An 11,919-nucleotide genomic window follows, 5' to 3' on the forward strand; every position below is an offset into this window, starting at 1 on the left:
TCTGATTGTTTTTCAATATTACAAAGTATAATATATAAAACTAAGATGAAAGTAATATGAAACTAATATAAGACTAAGTTATACCTTCCATTTTCCTCAATTTAAGTTTGTTTAAATGTTTTTTAAAAAAATCTTTCTATTATTATTAAGGCTACAAAATTCTTGTCCAAACATGTTTCTATAGATGTGTGAATAAATACAATCATACGATACTTAATTGCAATGTAGATAACTTCAAAAGAAATAGTTACATATTAATAATTAACTATTTATAAATAATGATTATATAGTGTGTTTATTTAGAATGAAATTGCATGTACGAATAATTTTGCATCTAAGAATCATATGAATGAAAAGCAACCAATCAGTACACTGCAATTTACATTCTCCTCGATTCTATGAAATTAGAATAGAGGGCATCTTTTTTCAAATACATTTTTATTAGAGTATATGAAACCCTATTTTCTTAGATAATGTTTCAAGGATTTTGTAATATTTACCAATTTAAATTAAATAAATTATCAGATTCGTATACAATAATACAACGAAGAATTATAAGTATATTCATGGATATTTTTTATAACTATTAAAATCTCGTATATTCCAGCGCCCTCATGTAACTACGCATGCTTATATTATACACGCAGATATAACTAACGCTGTTTTAATCAAATTCACAACTTTTGTAAAAAAAAGTATTCTTATTTGCGGTTTGAGATTACATTAATAATTGTATGTTGAAGTAGGTAAAAATTAAATATAGTTGCAACAGAAATGCTTATACAAAGAAGAAAGAAAGAAGAAAAGAATGTTTTAACAACAGGAAATTCTATGGAAGTTCAATCGAACAACAGAGTGCGGTAGTCTCAGCAGGTCGATGGTGCTGTTCGTACCGACGGTCCGTTCGCAGCCGTCTTTGCTTCGCGATGCGTCCACTGATGTGTGTTTCTGCACATGGCCGTGCGGCCCAACGGGCTTCTGCATTGTTCCACGGTTTTTCGCACTTTACCACCGGTAAATGGACCTATTGTAGTTAGATTTCCTACTCCCACGATTAAAAAATACGCGCTCTGTGCCTTGAACTATACAAAAAGCGTTTTTTGTGTCGATAACCATAATTAATGAACCAAAAAGTGAGTTACGGGCAATAATGCATCAGTGTTTAGTTCACAATGTAGAGTTAGCATTTCTTCGAAATTTTCAGAGATCTTATTGTATATAAAACTGTATTCAATTTTATACAATTTTGTGCTATGGGATATTATCAACGAAGATTTTTTTTAAATCATTTCGTTGTAATGTAGCATTCAAGGACGCACAGTGACAAATCGTAATTCTGTACATTAATACATCTTGTCTAAAATTGTATATTTCGAATATATTTTTTTATTTTCTACGGCAATTGTAAAGACGAATAAAAATACAAACATTTAGAGTACTGTAAAATTTAGTGATTCTAATGCAAAGTTTTACTGATACAATCGTTAAAAATCATTATTGTAACAACGTTTTTTACAGGAATAATTTTTTCATAAATACATAAGTTTTCCTTGAATATAATTACATTTCGATTAAATTAAAAAAAAAAAAACATACATATATAGTTGTATTTTTTCGTTATTGCATCTAATTATTACAGTATCTATTCAATAGTGTTAACAAGCATATTATTCATATTAAGTGTTACTAATTATGTATTATAATACTTGTTTGAACATTTTGAAATGTTAAGCATTTTGTATGAATTGATTTTTGATACTATATGATGGGACAATAGTCTATATAGAGATCTATAGAAACATTATTATACTTGATAAAGAATTATCTTGATAACATTAAATACAACTATATGTTGTGCTTATTTCTTTTAAATATAACATATTTATTTTTGGATATATTTTTTAGGATTGTATTTATCATTTTTAGAAGAATTGTATTATATATTACATCCGCCATGACTACATCATCGGAAGATGTTCTAATGCAAATAGGACAAGTCCGTTATAAAAAAGGAGATGGCACATTATACGTTATGAATGAAAGAATAGCTTGGATGCTTGATAACAGAGACACTGTCTCTGTCAGTCACAAATATGCTGACATTAAGTGTAAGAACATTCGTGTAATGATTAAATTAATGTTTAATAAAAAGAATATTAAAGAAAAATCATATTGCTATAAATTTACTACATTTTTTATTTTTAATGTAATCAAGCATTGATTCTATATTTTGATTTTTTATGTTATTAACCCATATTGAAGCATATATTTGTATTTATAATTTAACTTTTACTTAGAAAAACAGTAATCAAAACATCACTGTATAGCATCTTATCTTATATATTATGTTTTTTTTTTGTAGTGCAAAAGATATCACCAGAAGGAAAATCAAAAATACAATTACAAGTTGTATTACATGATGGTTCGTCATCTACATTTCACTTTGTAAACAGAAATGGGCAAGAAGCACAAATTAAAGATCGTGATGATGTGAAAGAATTACTTCAACAATTGTTACCAAAATTTAAGAGAAAAGTGAATAAAGAATTGGAAGAAAAGAATAGGTAAGATTCTTGATACTATAATGATTTTGCATTGCACTCATATAGTAAAATATGGTATTATTTACTAGAATGCTTCAAGAAAATCCTGTACTGCTTCAATTGTACAGAGATTTAGTTATTACACAAGTTATTACATCTGAAGAATTTTGGTCACAACATGCTGCAGAATATACCCAAGCTAAAAAAAGTCAAAGACAAGAAATAGGTGTAAATAGTGCTTTTTTGGTAAGAAATTTTTACTATAAAAGAACAAATTAAGTAAAAGGAAATGTTGAATAATAATTAAACTTTTATTATTCATAGGCTGATATAAAACCACAAACAGATGGTTGTAATGGATTGAAATATAATTTAACTGTTGATATAATAGAATGTATATTTAAGACTTATCCAGCTGTAAAGAGAAAACATCAAGAAAATGTGCCTCACAAACTGTCAGAATCTGATTTTTGGACAAAGTTCTTTCAGTCACATTATTTTCATCGAGATCGTATCAATGCAGGGACCAAGGATCTTTTTACCGAATGTGCCAAAATAGATGATCAAGAACTTAAGAAAGATATCCAATCGGGTATTGATGATCCATTGGTGGATATAACTTCTTTTGAAGATCAAACTCTAGATGAGAATTATGGGAATGGACCCAGTAAATCTGACAAAGTTTCAGGAAACATTGTACATCAAAGTATGATCAAGAGATTCAATCAACACAGCATTATGGTTTTGAAGGCCAGCACTGCCAAGCAACCTATACAATCCATTCAGCCACAATTAAATGGATCAACTCCATCAGCAAGTAAAACTACAGCACTCTCTAATCAGTTAGATGAACGACCAAAGATTAAAAAAGTAAACTTGTAAATGCATGTAATATTTGTATATGAAATAAGACATTTAATAACTGTATGTATATATATTTTTTTATTTTCAGCTTAGAATACAAGAAAAATTAATTTATGATGATCTCGACACCACACATGATACAAACACAAATAGTAGTGCACCATTAAATTTGACACATATAGACAGGTATTTGCATGGCCCAGTGCCAGGGTATGGCAATACAGAGCCGTCATCCGAGGAACTTCTTATGACGTTAAATCAATTAAAAAGGGAAGCAAGTAGTTGGCTGACAGCAAACAGTATACCAAGACAATTAGCAACATCATTAGTTAGTCCAGCTGCAGCAGTTTCAGCTCTGGGAGAATTAACTCCTGGTGGCTCTTTAATGAAAGGCTTTAGGGAGGAAAGTCTTGGACGTAAGTATATGTTATAAACTTCGTAAAAATGACTAAACCGTTTAAAAAGTGGTTATATCATGCAATACATAATTTATTTTGATTACAGAATTAATACCAAAGGATTTAGAAAAAGAATTACGTAATGTATATGTGTGTACCTGTGAACTTCTAAGGCATTTTTGGCGTAGTTTTCCACCTACAACACCACAGCTCGAAGAGAAGGCAATTAGAATGCACGAAGCATTACACAGATTTCATTCTGCAAAACTTAAACCTTTTGAAGTAAGTTTTAAAGTTAATGTACATGATACATATATTTACATGTTATTTTATATATTTCAAAAATTTGTTTTCCCAGGATCGTGTTCAACGAGACTTTTCCGCTGTTAGTCAACATTTAACAAGTCACTTAAATCAGTTACTAAATACAGCATATAGAAAATTTGCAGTTTGGCAACAACGTAAAATGCAAATGAGGTAGCCATTGAATAATTTGTCGTATAATTAAAAACAACGTGAATAAAGCAGAGCAATATTGTTTAACCTATATATATTGCATTTTATAATGTTACCGTAATTAGGGATTAATATGGGTGTATTTCACAAAAACCAAAGCTGAATCGTGTCATGCATCCTATGCTGCCACATATTGTTTATTTATTCTTACATAATCGTGTTTATTATTGTTTTCAAATTTTCATAAGCGTGTTACTTGATTTCATTTGTAAAAGATACTTCACTTCATTAATATTTTCGTAACATAGCTTATAGTTTATTTATTTTCTTTTCATAGGTTATTGTATATCATGTTGCACGACTTATTAATTACTAATATCATGTTGAAGCTAAACAAAATTCCAGGAATTTAAATTCAGAACTATAAAAAAAATCATTAAGTATAGAATAAAGTTAATATTTATAAATTTTCAAAAAAAAAAAAAAGAAAAAAAAAAGAAAAAAAAGCGTATGAAACGTCTAAAATTTATAAAATGCAACTATTTAGACAAATATGTGTGAAGAGAAATATCTAAATATTGTACGATATCAAAGTAGCTGTGATACCGCCACTGTATCATTAAGCTTTAATAGATAAGTTTCATCACTTTGAATTTTTCTTTTTCATTATAAATATTTTGTACTCATGTCAATAGAATAAAGACACTAACTTTTTCTTATCACATTATAACTACAAGAAAGAAAAACACACTTTATATGATGCCTAAAAGTGTAATTTGTATAATGTTATTTGCACTTTAATGATATTCACAAATTTTTGTTATTTGGAAATTCACTGACTAATACGCAGTGGCATCGGTATACTTTTTACGATATCTGCGATATACTCAACTAAGTGTCTTAATTGTTGAATTTTTTTTTTTTTTTTTTTTTTTTTGTATTAATGGGTAAAGCATTTTGCAACATGAAATTTCATAAACTGCCTACTCACTTTCCCTATAGTAGCAATAATTTGGCAGTTATTTAGATGGGTGATACCTAAATCAATCAGTAAAGAAATTCTGCGATCATACTCGCAAGTTACGCTATGATTATTATTATAATGTCGATTATAAATATATTCTTACATTATCATTACAATAAATGTTATTATTGTGAATACTAGTACTTAATTAATAATACCCTATTGAATTATAGATTTTAGTTGTTCTATCTCTTCATATATGATAGCAGCAGGGAATTAATTGAATCCATTACATGACATATCTCAATTACTAAAACATAACATAATTAGGACTATAAAAAAATAACAATTAATATGAAAAGTACTTTTTTAAGCAACAGGTTGTACGCGTATTGTATTTATGCTGGAATGCGTGTGTGTACGCGTGCGCGCGCGTGTGTAGATATTTTTTAAACTTGTATAAATTCTTGAATTGCATTTAAATTTTATAAGAGTATAACAAAGAAGGAAAAAATGAAAGCAAATTCAATATACACAAAAATATTGAATAATGTCGTAAAAGAGTAATTTTCTCTTATGAAAAGTGGAATTGCTTATAAAAGTTCTGCAGGAGCCGAGGTCGATTAAGGGGAAAATGCTTGCCCCTGATTTTCTTGAAAAATCCCGCCTGTTGATCCCTTTCTCTAATCCACAATCGGTAGATGGCGCAGTTTATTGTTGATTCCGCTCAAAATGGCGGCCTATAATGGGCACTGCGGGATAACATTGTTCGATTCCCCGCGATAAATGAGCCCATGTGAAGTTAACTCGCCGCAGTGTGTATGCGAGTACCGAGTCTAGGGTGTATACGGAATGTACACTTTTCTTCGGATAGTTAAATCATGTGAGCGCAATCACAGTGCCAGCCGATCGTGTGTCGTGCATTGGCCAAGTGTGTGTAGCCATATTTATTGTGTTATTCGGCAAGACATTATATCTTGTACACCGGCAAATGTAATTGGTAGTCAAGACATATGGCTATTTATTATTGAAGGTAAAATCATCGTCTCAATATTAGTTTTTGATAAAAAATGTGGCGATTTTGTTACCTCTAATAAAGAGCGATTACACACATATGAAACATTTGAGGACCCTAGTACAATGGGACATGAAAAGACGCTACACTGGGTTCTCTTCGATTCTTCAAAAACGGCGCACATTTGTTATTAGTTTTTCTGTACGTAGACCACTGTTTCTTGAATTTGAAAACGGTACAAGTCGTACGGTATATCGGAGCACATTGGTTTCCTTGTTATCCTTGATAGCACACATTGTGTTGTGTAGTGCATTAAGGATTGTACGAAAAATGTAAGTATTTTTCTTATTAATTTACATATATTATTATGTATCATAATTTAATTTTATTAATTTATACGTTTACATAATTGTAATGTTGTAATCATTAATGTGTTACCTGTAATGAAAAATTTGACAGCATATCCATTGTTATGATGTATCATTTGACAATTTGTTTACTAAGTGGTATTTAAATTATATCTATACAATTTTCTACAGAACATTTTAAAGTATATTCATAACATTTTCATTGTTTTATTAATATTGGTGTAAATGATTTTATTGCACTTGTCACAAAATTATCCTTAATTGTCTATAAGGCCTAATTACATGGTTATAACTCTCTGTCATTTCAACTTTTTTATAATTTGTGTTTTATGTAATATTTATTTTATGTATTATTAAACTATGCATAAAAGTTATTTATTTTTGTAGATTAAAATGGAGGAACTGCTATATCATATTGTCAGTCCTGATTATTGGATCAAAGTTTATAGACCGTATATGCAGTGAAAAAGTTTTTGGTAGTTTTTTCTATTTATATATAAGAAATGGATGTACAAAAGTTTTGACAGAAAGTTGTGTTATGAATATCACATACTATATGTGTAACATTTATACATACAAAAACCTGCTATACGTGGACCAAGCAGGCTAGGCACTACTGTGCCAAGCTTGGGTAATGGATCCCGTTCGTCCATGGTATGCATCATATAATCGTCTTGCAGCAAGTAGTGCAGCCAGTACATTTCAACCAACGACTTCAAGCACAAGCAGTGATTTTGTGTCTCATCATTTAGCAACAACTGCTACTCAAGCAGTTCCTTCAACAACGTCACAATTACTTTTACAAGCAGCTCATACAACAGCAACTCTGGCGGGTCAGCCATCTCCATTTAACCCAGGGGGGTTTTTGTCACCACCCCCTGTGGGATATGATGTTTTCTCACCTTTGTTTCATCATCCTAATCCTAAACAAGCACATTACGTTACTCAACATAGACAAGCTCTTGCTCAAGCACAAGTAGTGTCAGTAACAAAACAAAATACTGCAACGGAATCTGATATTCCTGTATTAAGAGAGAATTATAGTTCTGCGCACCAACCAACATTTTTTGAACATCAGGGTGCAGCTACATCACCTACAACATCTACATTGGCCTGGACTCATCAGAATAATACACAACTTCCTAGCCCATTTGGTATTTTGCCTCATGAAAGTGTTGTTTCATCATCTCCTGGACCATCATCTACTACAAAACCAACTAGTGGTGTTTACGAAAATACGTTTAATTCTCATTTTGCTACAACACAAGCTATAAATAATTTAAATTCTCAATTGTCTACACCTTCTGTTTCTGCTGCTGATTTTAAATCTTCCAGTTTTCCAGATAATAAAAAGGCAGTAAATGTAAGGCCTCAATCACCAATAGTAAACGTTAAATCAGTAGTTTCTACATCACAAACAAACAACAATCAAACTTTTTTTCAACAAGTACCTACTACATTTCATTCCGAAACATTAACAAACAATTATTCTGCTGGTAATGGAAGTCAAACACCAAATGGGAAGGTGCAGCCTCCTCTTCAGCATCAACAATCATGCATTGTTTCAACTACAAATAATACAGCCACTAAAGAGTACAGAATTCCTCAACCACCTGCTAGATCTGTTGCATCAACAACTATATTTTTAAATACATCTGTAAGATCTGTGTCTTCACAAGTTCAAGATAAACAATCAACTCGAAATTTCGCTTCACCTCCTAATAAAGCAACATCTACATCTCAACAAAATATTCAAACTAAAGCACAGACAAAAATATATCCAGAATTAAATACTCACAGTGAACATAGACGAAACGAACAGACGTCCCATGATAACACCCAATCATCTCCTATCAGCTTTTCTATTATGGATTCACGTGGCTTAAACTATACTGTTGGAAATAATACAAGTTGTACAAATGCAAGTGGAAAACTTAACAACAATCAAAGAACTCAATCAAACAGCAACCTACAGACTCACTCTCAACAACCACAGCAGCAGCAACCACAACAACAATTTCATGTTTTAAATCAGCAACAGCAACAGCAAACATCATATAGACATTATCTAACAGGCTCTACAGCTGATTCTGAATACCACCATTCAGGAAGATCCAAATCTGCAACTTCTACTGATTCTGCTTATTCTTCTAATAATTCCACACAAAATGGACCTGATTGTAGTGTTGTTGTGCCAAGAAGGCCAAGTCCATTGCAAGCACATTCTCAAGCAAGTCCATTAGGACATGTTCCAAGCCCTGCTTATCCTATGTACAATAGCCCAATGGCTACAATATCTTCTCCATCACCTTTACAACAACATGCAGAAAACGGAAATCAATGTGCAAATGGACCATCGTATAAAGGAACTGTACAACAACAGGTTACACCACCATTGGACGTTACTGTACCGCGACCAGCATCACAAGGTCAAGTTGCTTATTCATCTGTCATCACAAGGGCTTTAGGTACTGCTGAAAATAAAGCCAACTATAACACAGATAGTAAAAATTATGACAGACAGCAACAAGACTTTTCACAAACGCAAAAACAAGCGTGTTGGGAAAATGATAATCGTCAATCAAACGCTAACAGAAAGTTTTCTGTTACTTTATATACTGGTGGAAATCCTGAAATTAATCCTCAAACTTTGCCAGTTCAGCAACAAGTACAACGAGTGCTAAATGTTTCTGATAGACAACAGTCATATTTTGAATCCAATCAAGTAACTCTACAAGATTTAAGTAGTTGCAGAGGAGATCCTATGAGTATAGTAAAAAATTTGCAGACTTTACAAGGTTCTTGTCAAGTACAACAACAGCAAACTACTGTTTCTGTTGCTCCAACCGAACAACAGAAACAAGCGGAAGAACGACGCAAAGTGGATACTGCAAATAAAAAAAGAAAAAGTTTAGAAAAAGGTGGACATAATTCTTTGAATGAAATAGGTGGAACAACAATGACAGAATATTTAAGTAGGATACCACCACCTGCGCATCATAATACAAATCAACAACAACAAAATGGATACTTTGATTTTGAAAGATGGAATTTACCTCCACCCCCTACTAAAATGTTTCCTGGTGCATCTGGTGCTTTTAGTTCACAATCAACTTTGCACCACTCAAGCAATTTTGTTGGTACACCAGCACATCAGCATCAATCATTGATGGTCCCTCACCATCATGCTCCACCTCCTATTCCATATTTTCCTGCTTTTCATATTCCACCAAGCCATCATCATCCACATGAATTTCAATCTTCTGTCGAAGTTACTCCTATTGGTTTTGGTGAAAATGCAGCAAACCAGAATGCTAACTATAATCAAGAAATCAGGGATGATCAGCCTAAAGTAATTGTTCCTAATATTGAAGAAGAATTGGGTTTTTTGCAACAAAATCAACAATCAGTTCAAACAATAAACACCTTAAACAAAGATTTTAAACGATCTAATAAGGATCCTAATTCAGGATTTATGACAAGTTACTTAAAATTCTTACAAGGTGAAAGAGAACCTTCACCTCCACCTGCAATTCGTGGTGGTAGGAAAGCAACTTGGAGTAGGTCAAAACCTTATATTCCTATGGAATCTAACAAATCAGTAGAAAGTTCAACAAATGGAGAAACAGTAAAGACACAATTGGAAAAGCTACCTCCGCCTAAAGAAACACCAGTCATTGATTATACTAATGATCCAAGATATTTCCCTTTACCGAAAGAACGGAAAAAACAAAATTTTGATTCGAGTGATGATGGATTTACGAGCGATGATGATTTTCTATTTCCTCCTAAAAAACCCGATAAAAAAGTAACAAACACAAATACATCAAATACAACAGAAACAACAATTATAAAACCAGAAGGTAGACCTAAAAAAGGAAGGCCAATTAAACCTGGAGGACCAACAGATAGAAAAAGAAGAGCTGCAGCAGCAGCAGCAGCGGCGGCAGAAGCAGCAATTATTACAACTGGTAAAGCTTCCAAAAAGTATGAAGAAGGTAGAGTATATGTTATTTCTTTTTTAATGGAATAATACATTATGCGTTGTGATTTAATTTTCTTTTTTTATACAGTAGATCCTTTACTTTTGCCTCCAAGACGTGAAACGTCTAGAAGAAAGGCGAAGGAAAAAACTTCGGTGAAACAATTTTTGGATCGACAACAGGGTATAGACTACTTCGATAATGACGAAGAACAGGGTGATTCTGATTCTGACCCTGCTTGGACACCTGCTGTAAAATTGGTTGGAGATGAAGAAGAAAAGAAGAAAAAACGCGGGAGACCTGTGATTACTAAAAAAAGCAGGAAAGTTTTGGAAGACGACGATTATTCTTCCAATGATGTTGTTGTTTCAAAGAAGTCAAGTAGAAAGAAACATGAAACGCCATCAAAAACTTCCAATGTTACTGGAAAGTTGTCTTGCAAAATAGATGAAAAACTTTTAGCATGTATCAGTGATGAAGACATTGATATTTCACCATTTAAGGTACATCAATAAACGATTTCATTATTAATTTGAATTTATATACACAGATATAAACATGACTTACCTACAAGTACAATATATATACAATGTATATTCATATATTACATGCAGCGCACTGAGGATGAATTAGAAGATGTGGTAATTTTCTTATAAATGTGATTTTGTAAAACAGTATCTATAGATGTCAATAAAAAGTTTTAACTATTTTTTAAACAGCTTATAAATATTTTTGTTATTAATGACCTTTTATTTTAATTATAATATTGTATATTTTTCAGTCTGGAGAGTTTGTTGTAATCAAGGCTGATTTAGATGAAGAATATCCTCCACTTTGGAGAATAGATGGCAAAACATTGCTCCAAAAATATGAACCATTTAAAGCAAATGACAAGACATTATACAGAAACATATCTACGGTAATGCATAAAACGTACTTAATTAATTTTTCTCTGTTTCGATATATACATATCAACTATGTTCTAGTATTCGGGTTGGGCACCGCAAAATCGGCATATATATCAACAAGTTCCAGTAAAGTTTTGGCAACAAGGCAAAACGGAAACTGTAGTAGAATTTTTAAGAGATGAAATGATCATTGATGATAAGTAGGTTTTGTTCTACTAATATCCGATAAATAAACAAAAAAGGAAGTTATCGTATTTTCTTGCTTTGTAGCGAATGTATTGATAAGTCCATGAAAGATACTGAAAAATATCAAGATAATTTTGAGGTGTACATACAAACATTAATTTCACAAGCTTTGGATTCCAATTTTCTCACAGAAATATTTCAAGAACAAGGTATAATTTGAATTTAATTTTGTGG

The 11,919-nt window shown here is 31.7% G+C and overlaps 3 protein-coding genes across 3 annotated transcripts in view; 2 read left to right on the forward strand and 1 right to left on the reverse strand.

The window, feature by feature from the left end:
• LOC108577835 overlaps positions 1-143 on the reverse strand; it is a 1,202-nt gene extending 1,059 nt beyond the window's left edge. The window contains exon 1 of the mRNA XM_017941045.1: positions 85-143. Within this exon, the coding sequence (XP_017796534.1) occupies positions 85-91 (7 nt within the window). The 5' untranslated portion in view covers positions 92-143. The remainder of the gene's footprint in view (positions 1-84) is intronic.
• A 1,785-nt stretch (positions 144-1,928) lies between these two features.
• Positions 1,929-4,369, forward strand: LOC108577805 (general transcription factor IIH subunit 1). Its single transcript, XM_017941011.1, has 7 exons — positions 1,929-2,108; positions 2,363-2,564; positions 2,633-2,789; positions 2,868-3,413; positions 3,496-3,823; positions 3,912-4,087; positions 4,164-4,369. The coding sequence occupies exons 1-7, from the start codon at positions 1,955-1,957 to the stop codon at positions 4,284-4,286; spliced, it is 1,686 nt and encodes a 561-aa protein (XP_017796500.1). The 5' UTR covers positions 1,929-1,954; the 3' UTR covers positions 4,287-4,369.
• A 2,784-nt stretch (positions 4,370-7,153) lies between these two features.
• The window catches only part of LOC108577776, a 6,885-nt gene continuing 2,119 nt past the window's right edge, over positions 7,154-11,919 (forward strand). The window contains exons 1-6 of the mRNA XM_017940979.1: positions 7,154-10,606; positions 10,682-11,094; positions 11,206-11,232; positions 11,373-11,510; positions 11,578-11,699; positions 11,770-11,894. Of these exons, the coding sequence (XP_017796468.1) occupies positions 7,243-10,606; positions 10,682-11,094; positions 11,206-11,232; positions 11,373-11,510; positions 11,578-11,699; positions 11,770-11,894 (4,189 nt within the window). The 5' untranslated portion in view covers positions 7,154-7,242. The remainder of the gene's footprint in view (positions 10,607-10,681; positions 11,095-11,205; positions 11,233-11,372; positions 11,511-11,577; positions 11,700-11,769; positions 11,895-11,919) is intronic.

This window comes from Habropoda laboriosa, unplaced genomic scaffold (assembly GCF_001263275.1).
Source record: "Habropoda laboriosa isolate 0110345459 unplaced genomic scaffold, ASM126327v1 scaffold816, whole genome shotgun sequence".
Classification (NCBI taxonomy): domain Eukaryota; kingdom Metazoa; phylum Arthropoda; class Insecta; order Hymenoptera; family Apidae; genus Habropoda; species Habropoda laboriosa.

Bases quoted from the DNA above. Each gene is read 5' to 3' on its own strand.
- LOC108577805 (XM_017941011.1), top strand. From the start codon at position 1,955: ATGACTACATCATCGGAAGATGTTCTAATGCAAATAGGACAAGTCCGT. The intron at 2,565-2,632 runs GTAAGATTCTTG...ATTATTTACTAG, and splicing joins GAATTGGAAGAAAAGAATAG to AATGCTTCAAGAAAATCCTG. The intron at 4,088-4,163 runs GTAAGTTTTAAA...TTGTTTTCCCAG, and splicing joins CAAAACTTAAACCTTTTGAA to GATCGTGTTCAACGAGACTT.